The 24,818-nt window shown below is 37.2% G+C and overlaps 1 protein-coding gene across 1 annotated transcript in view; it reads right to left on the minus strand.

The window, feature by feature from the left end:
• Positions 1 to 24,818, minus strand: part of GRIFIN (galectin-related inter-fiber protein) — a 164,751-nt gene that overhangs the window by 20,031 nt on the left and 119,902 nt on the right. Inside the window, exon 3 of the mRNA XM_044089133.1 lies at positions 18,520 to 18,682. Coding sequence (XP_043945068.1) covers positions 18,520 to 18,682 — 163 coding nt within the window. The remainder of the gene's footprint in view (positions 1 to 18,519; positions 18,683 to 24,818) is intronic.

Consider the following 24,818-nt stretch of genomic DNA (forward strand, 5'->3'; position numbering starts at 1 on the left):
TAGATCTTTCAGATTTTGCATGATTTCCTCCAGTGAAGTTTGGTTAACTCTTGTGACAGTAGATTTCGAAAAGTAGATTTATTTTGGACTTTTACCAGTAGGTAGAACGTCAGATTTTCATTGCTTTGCAGAGATATTTGTTTTGTAATATATTGACATACTTGGCCCTTCCTTGACTTCAGTGAATTTTCAGCTTTAGACTAGTCTTAGGGCCAGATCCAGCACAAGGTGACGTAGGTGGCTGCCTAGGACCCAGTGCTCGCTGGAGGGCCTGGCCTGCTAATAAAATATTAAAAAAAAAAATCAAACAAACTAACAGAAACCCCAATTAGAATCACTGCACAGTTCATCTTTTCCCTAGATTACACAGCAGCTGAGCAGACTGGTGATTTGCGGATCTACTCATCTGCTCTGCATGTGACCATTCAGCTGCTCAAGTCAATCTGTGTGCAACTGTTCAGATAAAAAAAAAATGTGGTCTTATTTTCATCCTAGATATTACAAATGCAATCTTTAATTGGTGGAAGCCAGGTTTTGTGTGTGTGTGTGTGTGTGTGTGTGTGTGTGTGTGTGTGTGTGTGTGTGTGTGTGTGTGTGTGTGTGTGTGTGTGTGTGTGTGTGTGTGTGTGTGCAACTGTTCGGCTCAAAGAGGCCTGCTCTTTTTTTTTCTTTTTTCTTCCAGGAGTATTAATTGGAAGAAGCAAGGTACCATGGGTGCAAGTGTATGGATGAGCTCTTGACTTGCATACATGTGAATGTGTGTGCGCATGTGTCTGTGTGTAAATATTTGGTACCAGCATCCCACAGTATTTATGGTGAAAATGAAGGAATCAATTGTAATAAACAGGATCCTCATTATATTTGCCTTGTTCTTTGGGTACAGTCCTTGGTTTCCTTATTATGTTGACTTCTGCTTATTTTTGACTTGTGAATAAAGTGGACTACATGAAGTCTGTGTTAATCTTTAACTATAGATATATTTTTAGCTTAGCTGTTTTTTTTTTTTGTTAGGAACACAGGTGTGAAATAAATTGTGTTGGTCTACAATACAACATTCTGAACTTAGTGCAGAGGAGTAAGGCTATGAGTACAGGGTTTGAGTCTCTCAACCTTTCTTTGTCTACTGTGTGACTGTGACCAAGACACTTTATCAGATGTTGCTTCTGGGCTGCCACTGAAAAGTAACACTCCAACAGGCTGCCCCAAGCTATTAGCAAATTTGTTAAACATGTGTCTTTTGAATTCCTGTACCTTTCACATAGCCATTAATTAGTGCATCGCTATATGCTATGGGACTATAAATCCCAGCAAGTAAAAGGTTGCCAGATGCATCTTCTATAACTGTGAGCAAGAGTAGAAAAGTTTATTGTTGCTCATGCCAAGTGTGTTTCCAATGTGAGACTTTATGTTGTTTGTCAAATCCCTGTTGTTGGTGTTGTCTTGGCTGTAAAAGTTAAAACAAAAGTGTTAAATTAAATCCAAATCTCTGCAATCATTGTAGAAGTAAACAAGATAAGTAGTGGGATATTGGTATGGTTTAAGGGGGCCCTGGTCTATTACCTTGCCTAGGTCCTCATTTAACCAAGATCTGGCTCTGACTAGTCTTGGTTAACATTTTTGAGCACTGTTTAAAATTGTGTTCTTGTTTCTGTTATTGAAAGTGGTGCTGGGTGCAGCTCGCTCTTTGGGCTGTTTATCTGGTCTTCAGATTTATTAGGCTGCTCTGACATGTTAGTTCATATCAGGTTGTTTGGGAACTTCACGGCGGGAGTGATCTAAGGTATGATACCCATCATCACATGCCTACTGTATCACACTTTCATTGTCAGTTTCCATTGTTGAACTTTTCTACAAGCCCAGGATAGCAGGAGTTATCTGTCACAGTTGTTGTTTCTTTTGGCATTTTCCGGTTAGGGGTCGCCACAGCGGAACTCTGGGAGTGATCTAAGGTATGATACCCATCATCACATGCCTACTGTATCACACTTTCATTGTCAGTTTCCATTGTTGAACTTTTCTACAAGCCCAGGATAGCAGGAGTTATCTGTGACAGTTGTTGTTGTTTCTTTCAGCTTTTCCCGGTTAGGGGTCGCCACAGCGGAACTCTGGTCCGCTAATGATTGGCAGTTGAGTTTTATGTACCGGGTTGCCAGCCCTGATGCACAACCTTCAACGAAGCTACGCCCATTCACGCATGTCTCCATGCAGAAGACACTCTAGCTGAGAGTCGAACCGGACAGCGTCTTACTGTGAGGCGACAACGCTACCGCAGCACCACCACCGCTGAATTTAAATTCAGGCTCAAGTTTCTGCTGCTTAGGTCTTTACTTCCATCTTAGAATTCAGTGTTGCACGTTCACTCTCTGATTCGGACTTTCCTGTGGTACTTCATCCATTACACTGTATGGCTTCACTGGATTTTCTACTTGCTTATAAATTAGCACAATTTTTAGCGCATCAGATTGTTTGACTCTTTCACTATTTTGTTTTACAAGCTTCACCTCATTTGTTGACTAACTTGATGAGTTTTCTTTCACTGTGAGTTTTCCATTTCTTGCAGAAGGGCATAATAGTTACAATTCTTGTTGTTTCTACCTTTTCATTTTTGAGTTTGATACTTGTAGGTCTTTCTGACAATAGCTTTCATCAGGCACAGACGGAGAATTTTCTAATTTAGACTCCATTCCTGAACAATATTCAACATCTGAGATGCTGCAGACTGCTAGTTTTACTTCGGTTTATTCATGCAGCTTTAGGCTTTACAGCTGTTTGTTGCACTAAAACACTAGCTTTTAGCACAGTTCTGTTCATTTTTTGTATAGCCTTCAAGCCCTGAATGTCTCTACTTTTCTCTTTATTAGTCGCTTCTCTGTCTCAGAAGTTTAATATGAGTGCCTTTCTTCTGCTTAAGAGAATTAACTTCCTTTTGTAGATATGTTGCAGCATTATGATTTTTTTGTGTGTCATCCCACCATAAGAAGCAAGAGCTGGCACGCACTGCTTTAATTTACTGTTTGCTTCTTCCAACAATTTCCTTTGGAATTTTTATTTTGCCTCTAGATTTTCACACATAGTGGCATTTTTACTTCTGCTCCAGGATATGCAAACAAAGCACATTTATGTCACTGTTTATGCAACATTTTTAAATTCCTCACTTATACACGATAACTGGTTTCATTCTTTTATACTTTCAGATTTCCTTTGTTGTATAAGCTGGATAAAAGTGTCATGGTTTAGGGAAATGGCCACTTGTTGTGAACAAGAGTTTGTATACATTTCTTGTCATTATTTTCAGCCTGTTAGAGTTGGGCCTTTAGTAACTCACTTTACTTTTAAATCAAGAAGAGTTTCATTAGCAGTTTGTCACTCTTGCCCAATGTCTTCCCTTTTGCTCTGTAAACACACAATGTCAATCTGTAAATGAAGCTGTCTTCTCCTTTGTCTCTGAAGTTCAGACACCAGTTTGCTTTGCTCTTTTTGCAGTTTATATACCATATTTCCAGCTATGCTAAAATTGGTTCTCTTTCTTTTTGGCTTAGCTTAGTCAGACCTTCCTTAGGCTGCTCAGATTTGTTTCTGGACCTTTTTCATACCTTCCACATCTTCATCATTTTCAGAGAATCTAACCCTTTCTTTTATACTTATTCCATCTCTTTGATTAGAACTCTCAGGTTTATTCTTCTATTTCACTTCCCCTTGTAAATAATGTTCTGTGTGTCTTTTGGCTAAAGCAACAATTTCTCAGTCTGCTCTTTTGTTTGACATGGTCAAACAGCTTTAAAGTTCTCTGTAATTTTGTTTTAATTTTCAAAAAAACATCTTTTCTTGCAATGCTGTAAAACTCTAGGTGAGTGCCTTATACCTTTCTCTTCTTGCTGAATGGTCATTTGTTCTACAGCCACATTTCCTGAAAAGGGCTCCATTACCTTTCCCCAACATTTTTACATCTTAATAACAATATCTAATTTTAACAATAAGTACTGTTATTCAGGACTATTTATTCCAACTCTCTTCAAACCTTTAGAGGTAGTCACCACTCTCAAAGTTTTAACATGTTGCACAATTGTAATATGCAACTGTAAACAACCACTTACTCCTGTCTTTACAGAATATTTTATGCAAAAGTCATATTCCACTACAGCACAGCATTGTTTATAACCAGTCTGTGTTGGTCAACACCCCCTTCTTTTAGAAATGCATAGTGCTGTATTTCAGCAGAACCTAACAGCTGCTCTTTTCAATGATTGTAAACAAATTTATTTTCAGCACAGTTATTCTTTTGTTGTACCTCTTTGCCTCTCATTTTCAGTACATTCTTCTTCTTCTTCTTTCAGCTTTTCCCGGTTAGGGGTCGCCACAGCGGATCACCTGTCCGCTCATGATTGGCAGTGGAGTTTTACAGTGCCGAGTTGCCAGCCCAACCTTCCACAGAAGGCACACACACACACACACTCACACCTAGGGCCAATTTAGAGTGCCTAATCCACCTGCAGCATGTCTTTGGGATGTGGGAGGAAACCGGAGCACCCGGAGAAAACCCACACGACCACACGGAGGACATGCAGACTCCGCACAGAAGGCACCCCAGCTGAGGATTGAACTGGAGAACCTCTTGCTGTGAAGCGGCACATTCAACCTTTTATTATCAGAATTATTCACCAGGTTTGCACAGTTTTCTTTCACAGCAGTGAATCCCTTTTATACTGTCACAGGGTTTAACTTTTAGATGCATCAACTCACACAAAATTCAGTTTCACAAAGTATCACTAGAGCTATGACAAAGCAATTTCACTACACACAACATTTAATGTTGACAGTCTTTTGTATAATTACAACTGAAAATAACCCTTTTCACTGCTATGGGAATCTGCTTTTTATTGCTAGAGCAAATTCCCATATATCACAAGGTACAAATCTTTCTTTTTGAAAGTACATCGCTTGTTATGTATTAACAATTCACTACTCAGGAAGGCTTTTTTTGTTCATCCTTCTCATACACTTTACAACAGATCACTAAGGGAAGGTGGTTTCAGAGAGTACCTAGTAAAACTCCGCGCTGTTTAAGGGTCATCGTTTCTTGATTCCTACATTTTGCACATCACTCTTTCTTGTGCTTTGACTCTCAACTAGCAAAGTTTACACTTTCACATACAGCTTTCAGTGAAGTACACTGTCTAGCAAGCATTGTATTTCACAAGTAGCACGATTTTCTTTATTATGAAGAAAGTATTTACCACGTCTCTAGCACAGGGTGATTTTCATTATTGTGTTTAATTTATTGAAATATTTATATGGTATTACAAATACTTGTATTCTTGGAGAGTAATACATATTGAAAAGTGAAGCAGTAAACTTTAAAAACTATTTACAATACATACAAACATGCCTGAAATATTTATTTAATATTTGTGCATAATATGAAACTCAGTAAATAAACTATTACACAGAAGAAACAACATGTCTAAAGTTTTATAGAACTAGTTATATAAATTTTCATGTTGTGGAGTTAACAATATTCTGATATAAATCAATTGGTAACAAAAACCTTTGTCCACAGATTCTTGTGGATAGTTCTGTAATATATTCTGTTTTCCTTTATTCTGATATGTTTGATGGATACTTATTTTAGCAATGACAAAAATATTCAAATTGAGGTGATGTAGACTTATTCCATTTCTTATGTTTTTTTTTTTTTTTTTTTTGCCACAGGCAAAATTGTCCATAGTAATGACTTTCATTGTTCTATTGTTCTATTTATGTTGAATAAAACTAATATCTTTGTTAAGGAGAAAGAGTCAAACCATAAGGCTTTTAAAAAAATCTTCTATTTCCCCCAAAGGACTTTATATGCAATCATAATATATATATGACCAATCTACATTACAAGACTTCCAACATATCCAACATTCTATATGCTTGTTGGTATTAAATTTGGCTATTCTATTAGGTGTTAAGAAAGATTGGTATGGAAACTTCCAAATGAAAATTCTCTAATACTGTTGCCATGATGTATTTTTGATAGAGTTCAGTAACTTACTGTCATTTTCTGCAGTTAGAGTTGTACTACGACTTAGGGTAATGTGTTTCCAAAATTTGTCATTATTGTTAATATTGCATGCCATAAGAATTCTATAAAGTTTGGATAGTCTCTGTTATGTGTTTATTACATGTAATTTCATAAATAAGTTGAACTAAAATTAGATTATCTTTATAATGAGATGTGTTATTATGAGACATTTCTGCTCTGTATATGTTTTAACATCATGAAAATACATCCTATCTTGTGGCTCTAGGTTATATTCATTTAGAAGGTGTTGGATTTCTTTTCATTTTTTAAGTCAATAAAGCATTTTTGCCAAAGTCAGGATGTGTTTTATTAATGCATGCAGTTGATTTATTTTAGTTTTCTGTTGACATATTGCTTTTTATAATATTCTTTATTTATTTTTATTAACTATTCAAAGCATGAGATTGTTATTTGTTGACTATTTATAAATGTATTTGTCACTTGTTGAAAGTTGTGTGACCTATTGTAACTAATATATATATATATATATATATATATATATATATGTGTGTGTGTGTGTGTGTGTGTGTGTGTGTATGTATATATCTATATATATATATATATATATATATATATATATATATATATATATATGGGCTTAGCCTTTAGATATCAGTTCTGATGAAGTCCTGATTACTGGGACAAAAGCACTTAATATTTTTTACAATAAACGGTCATTATGAGTATTTAAGGATGTTGTTTTGGTGTTATTCATTTGCCCTGCTGTGGATTCGGGTGCTGCCTCAAGTTTGTTCTGGTTCAGTGTTTGTTCACTGAGGGTTCTCTCTGTGTTTTTGGTCATTGTTGCCAACATATAAAAGTTTTTGCTTCCTAAGTGTTAATTCTAGTTGAATTTGTTTTGTCAAAAAAAATCTTTTGTTATTCTTATAAGAATACTCAACTCAAATGAAAGTTTCAGACCTGTATTACCTATAATTGTGTTTTTAAATATTTTAGAATGTAATTCTTTTAGTTGGGTTGTGTGGGAAATCAAATGTTAAACTGAATATAGTTACATATATTATATTATTCATTGTGGTATAATTTATTGTATCAACTTTTATTTTTTATCGAAAAAGGAAAAGTATAATATCTTCCAATTTGAATTATAGTTAGGCTGTATACAGTTTAGAATAGTGACCTTCAATAAGTATTTAAATCTGAAAAAGGATATTCTGTTTTTTTTTGTTTGTTTTTTTTTTTTTTTTTTTTTTGGTACCAGAGGAATTTTAACAATAATTTGTTAATTTCCTTTTATTTTTTTTTTTCTTTATCATGAGTTAGGGCTAGGGGTTGTATGATATACAATATTTTTGGAAAAAATAACTATTTTTATTAATTGTCTATACAAAATTAATAATCTCTGCTTGGTATTATATATGTAACTATATTCAATTTAATATTTAATCTCCAACACAATCCAATTATATTAAAGGATATTATCATTTTATTAAATTTAATAGTAAATTTGTGATGTTTTCCAGGTTTCATTTAAAGTTTATTGCTTTAGCTTATTCTATTGTTTTCATTATAGCTATTCCTCAGCATTCTAAGGTTGAAGTCTGTTCACTAATAATATTGTTTTTTATTTTATTTATTTTAATTTTTATTTAATTGAAATATTTTTATTTCAAAGTAAATATGATTTTATACTGTTAAATTTATTCCTGAGCAGGCCTGAAATCTATTAATAGTGAGTTCAAAATCTTTTGTTGATTTTTGTGAATTTGAAAGGGTTAAGAAGATGTCACCAGCAAACATTGTTAACTTTGACTTGTAATTATTGGGTGCTTCTTTAGCAATTATCTTAGAATTGTTTTGAATATAGGCCAATAATAACTAGATAGCTAAGGCAAACAATTCAGGGCTAAGGGACACCCCTGCTTTGTACCTCTAGCCAGTGAAATAGATTCAGAGGTAAAGGCTTCTAGTTTAACATAAGTTTTATTATTTTTATATATGTTTATTTAGAAGAGAAATAAATTGTATGGAGAAATAAGATAACTCTAGGATTTGAAATACGTAATTCCAGATGAGGGAATCAAAGGCCTTCTCATTATCTAAATTTACAAATAGAACTTTGTTTCTATTATTCAGGATGTTTATAAAGGTTGAAACTCTCATGTGTCTGTCTCTTATATATAAAGCCCATTTGGTCTGTATTAATTATTTAAAATAAAGGTTCTTTTAGTCTGTCACTGAAGACTGACATAAAAATTTTATATTCATTATTAAAGAGTGAGATAGGTCTATAAGAGAAACATAATTGTAGGTTTTTACTTTCTTTCAATACTAGGATAATTAATAAATATTTCCAGGAGGAATGTTTTGTTTTTTTATTTCATTTCAAAGAGGGTTTAGTGAAAGAATTTAATAATGGTTGGAGAAAACAGCTGATAGATTTTGGAAGTTGTTCCATCCATACCAGGAGCTTTGTTAGCTTTGAGTTCTTTGATTGTATTAGTGTTCTTTGTAAAAAATTGCTTAATAAAATTATTTTTATTTCAGTAGTAATCTTTTCCAAAAGTGAGTAAACTAGATTTAAATTTATATTTAGGTCAATATGCTTTGGTTCCTGAAATAAATATCTATAGTATTGCCTAAATGTATCCCCAATTTCAGTATAAGTTGTATTTTTTTTCGTATTCCTTACCTCAAAGATCTTATTAATTCTAGATTGCATTTTATGGGTCTATATTATTTTGTCAAATGGCTTTTCAGTGAATAGTCATTCATTGAACACCTATTTAGCAAAGCCGCTCTTCATCGAATGGCAAATTTTAACTAGGGCAGACCACGGGTTGGCCACCATCTGGAATTTGCCCTTTTCCCCACTGTAGCATGATCTCGGAGTTGGTATATTTAGTTAGGGGGGTGTGGGGGTGCAGCCCCCCCCCACCTTGGCAGGTTTTACATTTTATTTATTTTTTTGCAGTCTCTTAGTTGGACAACCACTTGTTTGCCCTACTTAAAATTTACTGTTTGATGAAGAGCAGCTTCGCTAAATAGATGTTCAATTAATGGCTATTTGCTGAATACCCATTCAACAAAGTGATATAGACCCTCATTTTACCTCTTTTACATAGGTTTGCATGTGTTTTGGTGACATAGGAAATGAGGTCACTTTTAATTTTCCTATGGCTAGAGCAGTTTAATGACAGAAGTTCAAAGTACTTTTTGTTTAAATTTTCTGTTGTGACAATTATGGCTTTATCATTGCTAATGTATTTTCCTTTAGCTTTTTGTAATTGCGATAGTGTGCTAATTCTGATTCCTATTCCTTTAACTTTTGTTTGTACCAAGATAGAGATTTACCATATATGTATGCTTGCAATGAATCCTAAACCATAATTATAATTGCTTCATCTGTGTAGTTGTTTTTTATGAAAAAAAAAAACTTTAGAAAGCATCCAGGGCTTAAATTATTTTTGTGTGGTCTTATAAGCTGGTATTCTAGTTATAAAAGAGGGGTTCTTATATATTGTTTCAAGTTTTAAGACAAGAGTGTTATGATCAGAAATTGGACAGGAAATTATGTTAAATCCAAATGTTTTGTAATTATATCCTGTGAGATTAATATTCTATTGATTCTAGTTTGAGTACCATAATTAAATGAATAATGCCCTGAGTAGCAATCTGTCATCACCCAGAATGATACCATGGTACATGGACAAAATGATTGACTTCAACAATTGGCTAAGCTTCTGGTATCATTCTAAGAGGATCCAGTATCTGTCTGCCTGGGATGACATGATTGACAGACCACAATGTTTTGCCAGAGATGGCCTGCACCTGTCACCCTTGGGATTCCGGATACTGGCTAAGGCTCTTGCCACCCCTATAGTGCCTCTTTAGGCAAGGTTCAAATGACAAATTCACCACCGTAACAGGTACAAGCAAGCAAAATCTGAGGGTAATGCTACTCAATGCTAGAAGTCTAAACCTCAAAATGCATTCACTCGAGGCACTCCTTAAAATGGAGAACATCAACATCTGTGCAGTGATAGAAACCTGTGTCAAGGCTCCAGAGAGCACCCCTGCATTACCAGACTGTAATTCATACCACACTTTTTGGCCACCTAACCTGGACTGAAACACTAAAGGTGGAGGCGTGCCCATATTCATTAAGGATATCCACACCTCCAGGCTAGTTGCTCAGCATAATGCATCCGAGATTATCCAAGTGCAACTAACTCTGGGCAAGACTGCAATCCAAATTGTAACTTGCTACAGATCCCCCACCGTGCCCCAGGATTGCCACTCCTCATCTCTTGATACACTGGAAAATATTAGGGTACAACCCAACACCTTAATAAAGGGCGATTTCAACTACCCCACCATTAACTAGGAAAACTACTCATGTACCAACTCTTTTGCTCAACATTTTCTGAAATTCATAAATTCCAACACCTTGGATCAACTTATCCACACCCCCACCAGGGGCAGCAATGTCCCAGACCTGGTCATTACCAACATGGGTGACCAGTGTTCCACACCAGATGTCAATTCCTCATTGGTCAGATCCAACCACAAGCTAATTAGCCTAGACATCCACATCCCTCCCCCACCCTCCATTAGGGAAACCACCATAAAAAATTTCTCCAAAGCCAACTTCATGCTTCTTAAGACAGAAGTGGCAAACTTCATTACACCCATGCAGACAGACAATAGAGATACGACTGCTGAATCCTACACAAATGCACTTTATAAGCACTTATATGAGTGCATGGATCGTGCTATCCCTAATAGAATCAAGATGCTATCCTACAAAAAAAGGAAGCCAATCTGGTGGTCTCCTGCCATAAACAAACTCTACAACAGAAGAAAGAAACTGTTGCAAAAATGAGTACAATCCCATGACTGGAAGAACTCTGTGATCAGCCTCAGTAAGAAGCTGAGATCCCTCATAAAAATCCTCCAAAGCTAGTTATGAAAACAAAATCGCCACTGATTCTAGGGACAACCACAAAGCATTCTATAGCTATGTCAAGAATCTCAATAGCAACACTCAGATCTGCTCTGAGTTACAGCACAATGACACTAAATATACAGAACCAACTGATATTGCCAACATCCTGGCAGATAGGTTCAGTGCTAACTTTGCCCCCCCCCCACCCCTAAAGGGGCCCATCTCTATACCGGAAGAATGCAAAGTTCCTGTAATCACGGCTGCACAGGTAAAAACCACACTCTCCAAAGCCAAGAACACAGCATCCATGGGACCTGACAACATCCCAGGCTGCATTCTACATGAACTACAGAATGAACTGGCACCCCACCTAAGCACCATGTTCAATCATAGCCTCAGCTCAGGCTTGGTGCCCACTGAATGGTGCACAGTGACTGTTATCCCACTCCACAAAGGGGTACCCACCCCGGACCTTGGGAACTACCGCCTCATTAGCCTAACGAGCCTGGTCTGCAAGGCTACGGAACGTATCATCATGGAACTTATAAACAAAGATATTGGTAATCTCCAACTCTGGAACCCACCCAGATCAGGTTTGTAAAAGGCAGATCATGTTTCCTAAACCTGACTTGACTTCTTTGAAGAAGTCACCAAAGCCGTAGACGAGGGTAAGGTGATTCACACAGCCTATCTAGATCTCGCCAAGGCTTTTGACACCATCCCCCACTCTGGAATTATAGATAAACTCATTAAACTAGGTATAAATCCCTGTGTCACAAGATGGGTTGCCAAATGGCTCACTGACAGAACCCACACTGTGAAAGTAGCAGACTCCAAATCTGACTTCAGACAAGTGACAAGTGGAGTACCACAGGGTTCAGTCCTGGGTCCTCTCCTGTTTGGTATCTACTTTTCTGAAGTACAGGCTAACGCAGAAGGTCTTTGGCTAATGAAGTTTGCAGATGACTGCAAACTAGGAGCCATAATTGAAACTCCTAGTGATGTGGACATCCTACAAAAGGGCCTCACTGAGACAGATGCCTGGTGTCAAAGCCATGGCCTCAAGCTCAATGCCAAAAAGTGCATTGTCATCCTCTTTGGTAAAAACTCTGTACCCATGAGCTACCACATAGGTGATAATCTACTTAATACCAAAAGTGTGATAAGAGACCTTGGGAAACAGGTGGACAGTAGTCTCTCCTTTGATAATTACATTGCCACAGTAGTCAGAAAATCCTTCTACGTGGCACACCTCATCACAAAAGTTTTCTCATCCAGGAAAAAAGAGGTCATTTTTTCCCCTCTACTCGTCACTCATTAGACCCATTATAGAGTACAATGCCACTTTTGGTATGTACATCACAAGACATCTACAACAATGGGAAAGGCTGCAGAAATACCTCACAAAGAGGATTACTGGCCTCAAACAGATGCCCTATGCAGACCGTCTCAAAAAACTCCAGCTTTACTACGTCGCATATTGCCTACTCAGAGGCGATCTCTGCCTAACATATAAAGCTATGTCAAACCCAGAGTGGTTGGACATGCTGCACTTAAAGAAATCCCAATCCCTCTGAGCTACACGCTCTAGGGACCTAAACCTTGTCACCACAATAAACAGAACATGCCAGAGGGATAGATTCCTGTCCGAGAGACTTCCCATACTCTGGAATAAACTACCTATCTATGTCAAACAAAGCTCCTCGTTAGTACTCTTCAAGAAAAATCCTGATGATTGGATGGGAAATAGGAAATTCACCCCAGGGATCACCTCTGTGGCTCTGCTTGACAGGGGCACAGGAAAATAATTTTCTTGGGTGGCGAAAGCCAGGGTACCTTTTTGGCTAGGCTTGCATATGCCCTAGGGCTGATAGCCTAGTACCTACCTATGAACTTATAAGTAAAATTTAGCAATTAATTTCCTGATAAGCTGAGTGTATATATATATTTTTTTTAACATTTGTTGACCGGGAAAGTCCGACTAGGTTCCACAGAGCCTGTTTTCAGCGGAGGCCCGTGGAGAAATGCTTTTAGATTTAAAATTTCTATTCAGTTTTTGAGAGACATGGCTGTAGGGAACAGTCTTGCTTATCTTTCTGCACTAATTTATGTGTTATTTAATATACAGTTGAAGTTACTTTGTAGTATTAAGTTACCACTGGCATTATCAAGAATAATATCTAGGTGTTTTGATTAAGTTTAATCCCACTCAAGGGAACCAATACAAATTAGCTTAAGTCCATAGTCTATTATATTTCATTGGTATAAGAGATTTTAGCCCATTTTAATATTCATATTTATATAGTATTTCAGGTAACAATAGATTTTTCCCATAGTATCATGACAACTCTTTTTCTGTTTTGAAAATGGACTGGAATAATATTACATTAAGTTTTTGGATTGCAGTTATTTTTGTCTGTATATGTAATGTGTTTCTTCAAGAAGTACAAATAGTCCCTTATTTAAATTTAGAAATTGAAGTATATATATATATATATATATATATATATATATATATATATATATATATATATATATATATATATATATATATATATATATATACATACGCACACACACATACACACATAAGTATATGTAAACATGCACATATTTCCATTGTTTCATATTTATTTATAAGAATTATCTTCTATTTCATCTTATATATATGGTCAATCTCCTATTTCTAAGAGAGTAAATATGTAAGACTAATGATGAATAGTTTGTTGCCATTTTGACTATCATTGTGTTCAACATAATGTATCTTGGAGTAAGGAAAATTATTAATACTCTTAATATACTATGTATCATTAACTTAAAATATACATCAAATGATCAAACATCTGTATATACAGTTCCAAACAGTGTTATATTTTACAATTTCATAACATTGTTTAGGATAAATGCAGACTAGGTCTTCCTCTTTTTTAAGTAAAAGAAAACACAAATATATTTATGGAACTATAAAATCCAAACAATGTATGGCTGTAGTAATTGTAGTAGTGTAATCCTATTCATTTATTTGTAATAGAGTTGCCTTCATTTAAAACCATGAAAGGAATTGATTCATTCCATTGAATTGTTTTGTGTTTTCTCTTTTACTAATCTCTGCTTTCTTCCCTTAGCTTTGTTTATATGTGCATTCTGCCTGCACCCTCCTTATCCCCTTTTATTACCTCTCATTCTCCCTCTGTTTTCTCTCCCTACTTATTAGATTTCATTTAAATGTCCTTTATGGTGCCCCACTCTTAACCAACCTACAATCCTCTATCAAAACAAAACTCTCCTCCTGCTACAACAAAATCGCCAAATTCACCACTGGGCACAGATCCTCCTCCCATCACTGTACTGCCCTCCACAAACTAAACTGGCTAGAGCTCCCCAACTACCTTACCTACACTCAACTAACTCATGCTCACAAGCTCATTTTCAAGCCCTCCCTCTGCCCCTCACTCACCTCAACCTTCACCATGCACCAACCTAGCAGACCCCTAAGAACCAGCACTCAGAACCTAATTGAACTCCACAATCCTGCCCGTCCAGCAGGCAAACTCTTACTCTCTTTTTCCCTGGCCCGTCTCTGGAACTCCCTCCCACCTCATATCCGCAGCACCAGCAGCCTCCCCATCTTTAAAACTCTCCTCCATTCACATTTATCATCTCTCTGGGAATGCTCATGTTCCCATCCTGCATAACATCCCCAGCTACTACCTTACCCCCTTAGTCTACAATCACATCCCCCCTATGGGAACATACACATTGTAAATAACCACTTATGTTTAATATCTTCTGCACATACCTACTAACTATTGTCTTTATTTTAACATTTTTTTTCTAGTGAACATAGAGACTAAAAATTGTAAACTGATATGAATTGTTGCATTTGCTCTGCTGTGTATTCCAGTTGTATTAACATTTACTTGTGCTTATATGTACTCTTCTGTCACTTTAACAAACTGTTATTTTATGTTATTTTACTTTTATTTTATACTTTTATAGTTGATATTGTATCTATGGAGCTTTTCTCCCCAGGACTCCATTGAAAATGGGCTCATTTGGCCCAATAGACCATCCTGGCAAACAAACTTCAAATAAATAAATAAAAATAAAATGTTCCTTATTGATCCCAAGTAGTATGACCTATACAACTACTCTTCTTCAGTATATAATGTACGTGATGGATTTAATTCTCAAAATTATATGATCATTTAGCAAGTAGAACAACTGTCTTGTGGTTCTTTGTTTTTTATTTTAAGTTCTGTAATGTTTCTACCTATTCTCATTTTGAATTTATAAATGTAAACCACAGCATATTAATATAATATTTTGGTTTAGTTAAAGCCTGCAGTAAAAATTGTAACTGTCTTTCCCATCTGATATCCCATTCCTCTCTGGAATGAATTTCAATATTCTATTTCATTCTGAGACATTTCGTCTTGCCCATGTTCAATAAGAGACTATTCGTTTATATGATGTTTTCATTTTTGGCATTGTATCAACCATCTGAAGTCAGTTTAACTACTATTGCATCCAATGCAGCTGCCGTAACTGATTGCCCAGAGACAGAAAACAGTATTATATTTGTATTACTATTCATGATTAACAATTCAAACGTCTATATTTACATTGATCTGAAAGTATTTTATAAGCTAGATGTCAAGATGTTTACACCAGATTGAAGAACTGTGTCACTATTAATTGTGTTTTTCCAAGTTAGCCCCCCCATAACAAATTAGATGCATTACGTCAGTGATGGCAGTCACCAGTCTCCAACTTTCCAATTACCCTGGAATAGAGCAGGGCATATACTTGTCTATTTAATCGGTTAGTAAAGGTTTTTCTCACATATAAGTTAGGTTTACATATGAAGAATCAGTGTCTCTGTACTTCCACATTATATGACAATAAACATGAGTTCTGTATTATATGTGTTAACCTATCCACTGACATGAAACTGTAAAAGTCAAGATAGTTGAGCAGTGGTGCAAAAGTAAAGAAGAAATACACTCTATATGTTTTTTTATTTTTTTCCTCATGGAAGGGCATCATCTATGAATTAACAACTAGGATACTGTATAGGCTGGTAAGTGCATCACAGACATATCTCGACTGACGTGTATTTAAAGGGGAAGAGTTTTCTGTCCCCAGAGTTTACTTTCTCTTGCTCACCCAAGGAGCACTCAAGCACAGGGAACAATCTAATGGTAAGACATGAGTCAAACATGGGAGGGGCGAGTGCAGGAAAAGTTTTGACTGTGAACGACATGACCAAGAATAATGGTTATCTGCTCACCCTCAACAAATGATTCCAAGTTTGAGCTTTCTCTTCCCACATTCAACTCGTCTCCATTTTCAAAACACAGCCCCTCCAAACTCTTCTAAACCTAGCATCTCTAACCAAAGTTCCAAACAAACAAACCAATGTATAAATAAATACGCACATAAATAGATAAAGCTCCATGTTAAACCATGTAGGTTTGGGTGAAAGTTTTTACCTCTTCTGTTTGAGTGATACAATTAAAAAACAAGGCATTTAAAAACTTCTCTGTTCAATATTCTAACATGCTAGTTATGTTTGTATAGTGAAATTATTAAACGTATCTTAAGGCAGTAGATGGAAGTAAGTTTATATTGGTTTTAAGAGAATTTACATGTACAGCCATTTTGTGTTTGTTTTCTTGTAATGTAGGAGTTTATGTAGTTGAGAATGGTTCATCTTTTCTTTTTTTTCATTTTTTATTATAATTGTACAGTGAGATTCAAAACATATTAATGTACATCAGCAGATGAAGTCACCATATTCAGTTTCACTTTATTTGCAAGGTCTTTGATGATTGTGAGGTAGAAGTTGTGGTTAGTTCAGTTTTTTTTTGTTTCTTTTTTTCATATCAGTCCATTAGTTTTTTTCAAAAGAACTCTTCAAGGTGGGAGAAAATCCAGTCCATCTAATCTGTAGTGGGTATCGATTTGTTATTCTTTACAAAGAAAGTTGCTTCTTCAGTGGACTTGCATATGCTGGTTTCGTTAGATAATGTTTCTGGCATGAATAAGAATACACTTATCTGAGATTTAATTCCATTTTGTTTGAGCAGGTTTCACTAATGGTCAATGTTTTTTTCTTAACTGAATGTTTTTTTGTTGAATAATCATTGTCCAATCTAATATAGTGGTGATCAAATTTATTATTTTTTTCCCGTGCTGTTTTAAGAACCAGTTCCTTGTCTACAAATGAGAGAAAGTTTACTATTATAGCTCCTGATAGAGATGTAGCAGTGGGTATAAGCTTACCTATGGCTCTATGAGTTCTTTCTGTGCCATTCGAAAGTCCTTCCTGTAGATTTAGCAATCCATGTATCCAGGTAGTTAAAAAAGCTATGGTCTTCTCCCTCTGTTTTTCAGGTAAGTCAAATATTCTTATGTAATTACTGCTGAACTCTTGACAAAGTATTATTTTCAATTACCCATCCAGGCCCCACCCACAGAGTGATTTTCATTTGCTATAAACAGAATAATTCATGTAAGTAGTGTAGTGTTTGTTCAGTGTTATGGCATGCAAGTTCTGAACTACCTTCATCAGCTTGTGAAGATTCCACTCTGCATACTAACAAGTTGCCAACTTTACACAAAACAATGTGTTTCTCACTCTTTTATTTGCTGTAAAGACTCCCTTTTTGCTTGGGCTCCTTTTTCCAATCCACAGTTCATTGAGATGCAACAAAGCTTTCCCAGTAGACCTTTCATATTAATTACCCACCCTTTTTCTGCTGCAAGATTCTCTTTTCTTGTACAAACACAGATTATTCAGAATAACAAGGTACGCAGATCCATTTTCAGAGCTCATATTCTGAGATTATCACATGGGATGTGTACCAGTGAAGATGCTTTGACAGCCCTGATGCAGGTGAGGAGAATTTTTGCTACTTTTGAAAATTACATTGTATGTTTGTTTTTGGAAGTCATTTTAATATTAGCACCCTCCTTAAAATTAGAGCTGGGACTGGTGGATGTACATTTTTCAGGTTTTTTGTTGCTAACGTTGAAGACTCTCTTTCTTTCAGCTTCACCAGCTCCTCGTCATACAAGTTCCATTTCCTTATCTCCAGGCTGGCTTGAAAACCACGTTCTGGCTTTAAAATGTCCCATGCTGGATTGGTGTTTTACTCCAGCTAACAAATTTAAAATAAAATAAAATCCTTTCTGACCTGTTTATCAGGCTTTCTATTGTACATTGTGACAGTAGTCTATTGTACGTTGAAACAGTGTAGTCGTTTTCTGTGTAAAATGCAAAGAAGTTAATTCAGTGAATAATATTTCTTAAAAAGTAGGATATCCCTTGTGCTTAATGTCAAAGAATGCTATATAAATTTATATTTTAATAATCTGAATGTCCACTTAAAGTGTGAATATTAAGAGGAGCATTAGTCAACCTTAACAGCTACAGAGGGGAATATTTCAGTATGAAACATGCAGTGTAACATAACATGAACAACAGAGCAGCTGGGAGGTATGATGAACAGGTTTCATTTATTTAGTATTGTTTTACCTGGAATGGCTCCTCTGCGTCAAAGTGAAATGTATTCGACCTTTCTTCCTTACCCCAGCGATTAGATTTGAAGGTGTTACAGATGATGTCCAAATCAGAAAAGCGAGGGTTAAAATGGAAGGCAATACGATCATCCATGTCACAGAGGAAATTGATTTCAAAACTAGAAATAAAAAAATAGCAAAAAAATAAAGTATAAAAAAAGTAAAAGTTACCAAGGGAGGATTAAAGACCCTGAAACGTAAAGACCCAAAAAGCTGATATTGCTCAGCAAACTACAATCACAGATAATTGGTAGGAGGTCTTCATCTATATTAAGTAATCTAATGCAACAAATATAGTAGGGGAAACAGTGTGAAAATAAATGTTGTACTGGATCCGTCATCCAGCTGAGATATTGCTGGAATATGTACACATTTGTTCTATAACCCATGTTATGTTCTTAAGAATGGTGGCTCTTATTTAAAGGTAGATGGTATGATCTACTTTACGGTTTTGTGCTGTAGTTTCTGCTACAAGATGATAATGTTTGTTCTTACTTGTCTTCACCTACATCACCTACATCTTCAAACACTGCCAGAAATACCTGCCTTCTCACAGAGCCTGACGACAATTTGAGTTTTTAAGGGTATCATCAAGCTGGGTTTCTGGTACATGCCAAACACACACTGGAGTCACAGTCTCTTTTGCAGACTGGGTGTATATTCCCTGTTTTTTGCCTCCTCTTCATGATACAGCTGAAATGTACTTTTGCTGTGCATAAAACGATTAAATACCTGTGGGCATGGCCGAGCATAAGCAAGCTGTACCAAATACCAAAGATGGGTTTTAGAGATAGAGTTAGCAGAAGACAATGCTTTTTGACTTAATAAAACAGGTTATGAGGTCAGAAGCACTTGGGTTTTATGCATATGACTTATTTGGGTAACCATTTAAAATGCTGAAACTCACTTTATAGAGCCCAAAATGCTGAAACTGAATGGCCAAAAATCCTGACTTGCATATACCAAGTCTGAGATGGCCATTCCTCAGAATATTCCATTTTCTCCAAGGTATGGCAGTCTCAGAGTTGTTATATGTACATTTGGGGGGTGAGGGACATGCCCTTCACATTGGGGAGGTTCAGGGGGCTTACCAATTGCAAAAACAAATTTAAAGGAGCAGAGAGACGCTAGATAATCACTCTTCTGTATTTTCAATTTTATTTTTTTAAAGCGCAATAATTCTATGCATTTTTTCTTGCCACCTTACATCTATAATAGTTGTTCTTCCCATTTACTAATATAACATCCAAAATTTTAATTACCCTTCTATATAAAATTGCTAGTCCTGAGCCTTGTACAGTCTCTATATTCCATAGTATTTCCAATCCAAAAGATTTGGGTCTGTAGTCTTTCTTCCTGTGTCGAAATCCTTATGTCTTACAAAATAATTACATCCACATCGCATTGCAACATCCTAAAACTGCTATTCTTTTAAGATAATTTTTCATACTATTACATTCACAGAATACATAAATTGTTCCTTTCTCTATTTCCTAATTCAGGAAATAGCTTATACCATTCCCTTCTAAGAAAGGCTTTGTCAGTTCCCTTTCTTTTATGTTAATACTTTTAGAATTCCTTCTTCTACATTTAACTCTTCTACTAATAGGAGTCTTTCTTCCTCTCCCATTTTCCAACATATGCCCCCTTTGTCACTAACGTCCAGTTCTGTCTCTAATTCCTCTCCTTTTTTATCTTTTTTAGTATTTCCCTTTTTCCGCAGTTTTATCTGTTTCTATCTCCTCTCCGTGCCTTTCTTTATCTTTATCTTTGTCCTAGTTTGTAACACTTGGCTCACCTAAGGTTCATTACAGTCCATCTATAAATGCCCCCTTTTTTTTTACATTTATAACATTCAAGTTTACATTTTTTTGTTTCATGACTCATTTTACCCCATATATAACATTTTATCACAATTATTAATTAAATGTCTTTGGCTGCCCCAATACTTCACAATATCCCTGTTACCAGAAAAAAATAAAAACAAAAAAATAAAAAATAAAAAAAAATCTATCTCTCTTCCCAACAACATTTGTGATACTTGGAATATAAACAATTTTAGCCATTTCCATTTAAGGAATAATATTTCAGTTTCATGTACCAAACCGTAAACCATGATTGTCATAAACTTTTGATAGGTCTATTATTTATTTACATGAATTTTTTAAATGCTCTTTTAAATTATCTCTGTCTACTTCCATTTGGAATTGTATGTGCACTTTCTTTTTATTCTCTCAAAAAGATGGCTTTATTGTGTATTCATTCCAGGGCTTTTATTTTGTCTTTTTTCATATTCACACAAACATCTTTGCATGGTTTGCTTCCTTTCCTTTTTACTCTGTCCGCACTGCAAACCTGATTTTCTTCTCTTCCCCCCCTCCCCTCTTCTGATGTAACTGCTTCCTTTGCTCCCCCCTCTCCCTGCTTCCTCTGCTCCCCCCTCTCCCTGCTTCCTCTGCTCCCCCCCTCCCTGCTTCCTCTGCTCCCCCTTCTCCCTGCTTCCTCTGCTCCCTCCCTGCTTCCTCTGCTCCCCTCTCCCTGCTTCCTCTGCTCCCCCTCTCCCTGCTTCCTCTGCTCCCTCTCCCTGCTTCTTCTGCTCCCCCTCTCCCTGCTTCCTCTGCTCCCCCCTCTCCCTGCTTCCTCTGCTCCCCCCCTCCCTGCTTCCTCTGCTCCCCCTTCTCCCTGCTTCCTCTGCTCCCCCCTCTCCCTGCTTCCTCTGCTCCCCCTTCCCTGCTTCCTCTGCTCCCTCTCCCTGCTTCCTCTGCTCCCCCTCTCCTGCTTCCTCTGCTCCCCTCTCCTGCTTCCTCTGCTCCCCTCTCCCTGCTTCCTCTGCTCCCTCTCCCTGCTTCCTCTGCTCCCCCTCTCCCTGCTTCCTCTGCTTCCCTCTCCCTGCTTCCTCTGCTCCCCTCTCCCTGCTTCCTCTGCTCCCCTCTCCCTGCTTCCTCTGCTCCCCTCTTCCTGCTTCCTCTGCTCCCCCTCTTCCTGCTTCCTCTGCTCCCCTCTCCCTGCTTCCTCTGCTTCCCCCTCTCCCTGCTTCCTCTTCTCCCCCTTTCCTGCTTCCTCTGCTCCCCCCCTCCCTGCTTCCTCTGCATGCGTCCTCTTTCTCTCCTTTCTATCCTCTTTATCTCCACCATTATGTCCCCTTGGGAAATCTCATTCTTTGGCAAACTCTGATTTATTAAGTCCTTTAATAATCATCCCGCAGCCCTCATGACTGGAGGATTGTAACTACAACTCCTGTACAGCTATTTCATCGGTTCATTCAAACAGTCACTTCTGAACCGCATCCTTCGAATCCTCCATAGCACAACATACTATCTCTGAGATGGCATTCGCCTCCACTCTCTGCTGCTGTCCTATCTCTCACACCATCTTCCAAGCCCCTTCTGTGGTAAAAATGGAAGATGCGCATGTATTCAAGTTCCAACAACAACATAAACACAGATCACTTACAGGGGAAGCTCCCTGATGCCCGGGCCAAATTTCCTCTAGTAGTATAAATAACACCTATGGTTGCCAGCCTAGTGGGTCTAACTCAGTCAACAAAGGATAAATTAAAATAAATTATTTATTTTATTTCATATTTGTTGTCTGGGTAAGTCCACTGGACAAATTGCCCCTATTCAGGGCAACCTTGGAGCACTGCCTGGTTAAGTGACTTGATCAGAGTTGCAAATGAAGATGAAAGGAATTAAACCCTGCACCTTGAGCACAGGAAACAGCTTATCCCTTGCCAGAATTGAAATTCCCACTGTCACCTAAATTAATGCTACCTTTATGGACTTTAGCATTTCTGGTTTAGTAAAATAACTACAAAAGTCTTATTCACTTCAGTTCAAACAGTTGCCAATCTTATCTTTACTTGCCTTTTTCTTTCCACTTTTACCTTCTTACTCAGGTTCCTGGGCTCTTCTTTATCAGCATTTACATGTCTTACTCGTACCATGTTTCATATTTTAAGTCTTTACTTATTTAACTATTGCCATTTTTTTTTCTTTTTTTCAACACAATTTTCACTCAAATTATGTAATTTTTTTTTAAATGGTTTTAGATACTAGGGTGGCTCGTGTTAGTGAGTGCTGGGCTGCAGCAGACCCCCCTCCCCTTCTAGTTAAAAAAAAAAGAAATAGCATTAAAGTAAAACAACGTCAACTATTATTGTTAAATTGAAAATATTTGACTTTCTAAATATCTGTTTCATTTTTGGTGCTCAGAACTTTGTGCATGTTCTGAGCAAAGCCAAGGCAAAAAATTTGATTTTGTCCCCTCGCAGGCTATTTTCAAAACGGCTGACATTACACTTACTGCACCAATTATAGCATGTTTTTGTTCTTGCAGAAGACATCAGAAATGTCATTTAATCTACTTCTCACCAGGCTACTGTATGAAGCAGCAAAGAGCCCATCTGCTTGCCTTAATCTGCCTCAGGCCCGAAACTGAAAGCAAAATAAAGAGTTAAGGTACAAGTGCAGAGGTTTCAGCATGGGAACAATTTCTTTAACGTATAGTATAGAGGTTTTTTAGCAGTATTTAAGTGTTTGTAGGTGTGTGTGTGTGTGTGTGTGTGTGTGTGTGTGTGTGTGTGTGTGTGTGTGTGTGTGTGTGTGTGTATAAAATTATGAGTGGGAGACATGCTCTCCACTATGATTTTGCAGAATCAGTCTGATTTTCTTTTTTTGCCATGTATTTTGGACTGTTCCTCATAAAGTTTGTGGCTTTTCTGGCAGTCACTATGGATTGCAATTACTATATAACAATGACAGACATTTCAGTTTTAGACTTAACAGTGTTCAAAAAACATGCTAATTCAAAGCCCCTGTTCTAGCACATTCCTAAGTATAAAAAGACAGCAGCTGCCCATGATTTTGTTCCTTTGTTCATCATTATTTTTAGCTCTGTCTTTGATTTTTGAGGTATGAGGTTGAGGTGTGTGTGTGTGTGTGTGTGCGTGTGTGTGTGTGTGTGTGTGTGTGTGTGTGTGTGTGTGTGTGTGTGTGTGTGTGTGTGTGTGTGTGTGCGCGCGTGCTCAGAGGAGAGTGCAAACTATATTCTGACAGCAGTGAGTTGAGAAGATAAATTTTTCTTTGGCAGTTATAGGTTCATAGGTCGGTACTAGGCTATCTGCCTGAGGGCATTTATAAGCCTAGACAGAGTGTGTCGGCTTTCACCACCCCATTGATTAATTAACTGATCCTTTGTCAAGCAGAGCCAATGAAGTAATGCCAGGGGTGTATTTTCTGTTACCCTTCCACTCGTCAAGCTTTCTCTTGAAGAGTGTTAGTGAGAGGTTTTGCCTAATGTAGTTTGGAATTTTGTTCCAAAGCATGGGAAGTCTCTGTGACAGGAATCTATCCCTCCAGCATGTTCTATTTATTGTTATGGCGAGGTTTAGCTCACTAGAGCACATGGCTCGCAGTGACTTGGATTTCTTTAGGTGGAGCATGTCCATCAGTTCTGAGTTGGACATGGCTTTGTAAGTCAGGCAGAGATCACCTCTGAGTAAGTGATACGCCACTGAGTACAGCCGGAGTTTTTTCAGTCAGGCTGCATAGGACATATGTTTGAGGCCAGTAATCCCCTTGGTGAGGTACTTTTGAGGTCTCTCCAGCTGTTGGAAGTGTCTTGTGAGGTACATCCCAAATGGGGCATTGTACTGTATGATGGGTCTGAAGAGTGACGAGTAGAGGGGCACTATAACCTCTTTATTTCTAGATGCAAACCCTTTAGTAATTAGATGGGCTACATAAAAGGATTTCCTAACTACTTTGGCAATATGATTGTCAAAGGAGAGATTACTATCTACCTGGGTCCCCAGATCTCTTATTACCTCTTCTGAATTAAGGGGGCTGCCACCTATGTGGTAATTTGTGGGTGTTTTGTTTTTCTCAAACGGTATGACTATGCATTTTTTGGCATTTAGCTTGAGGCCATGACTTTAACACCAGGTGTCCATCTCAGTAAGGCCCTTTTGGAGGATGTCCGTGTCAGCCAGAGAGTCAATTATGGCTCCCAGTTTGCAGTCATCAGTGAACTTAGTTAGCCATAGTCCTCCTGTGTTTGCCTGTACATCTGAGAAGTATATGCCGAACAGTAGGGGTCCCAGAACCGAGCCTTGCGGGACACCACTTGTGACTGGTTTAGAGTCGGACCTGGAGCCCACTATTCTTACCATGTGAGTTCTGTCTGTAAGCCAGTTGGCAACCCATCCCATGATGTAGAGGTTTATGTTCAAGCTGGTGAGTCTTTCTGTAATAC

This window comes from Protopterus annectens, chromosome 12.part0 (assembly GCF_019279795.1).
Source record: "Protopterus annectens isolate FY-2018-M chromosome 12.part0, PAN1.0, whole genome shotgun sequence".
Classification (NCBI taxonomy): Eukaryota; Metazoa; Chordata; order Ceratodontiformes; family Protopteridae; genus Protopterus; species Protopterus annectens.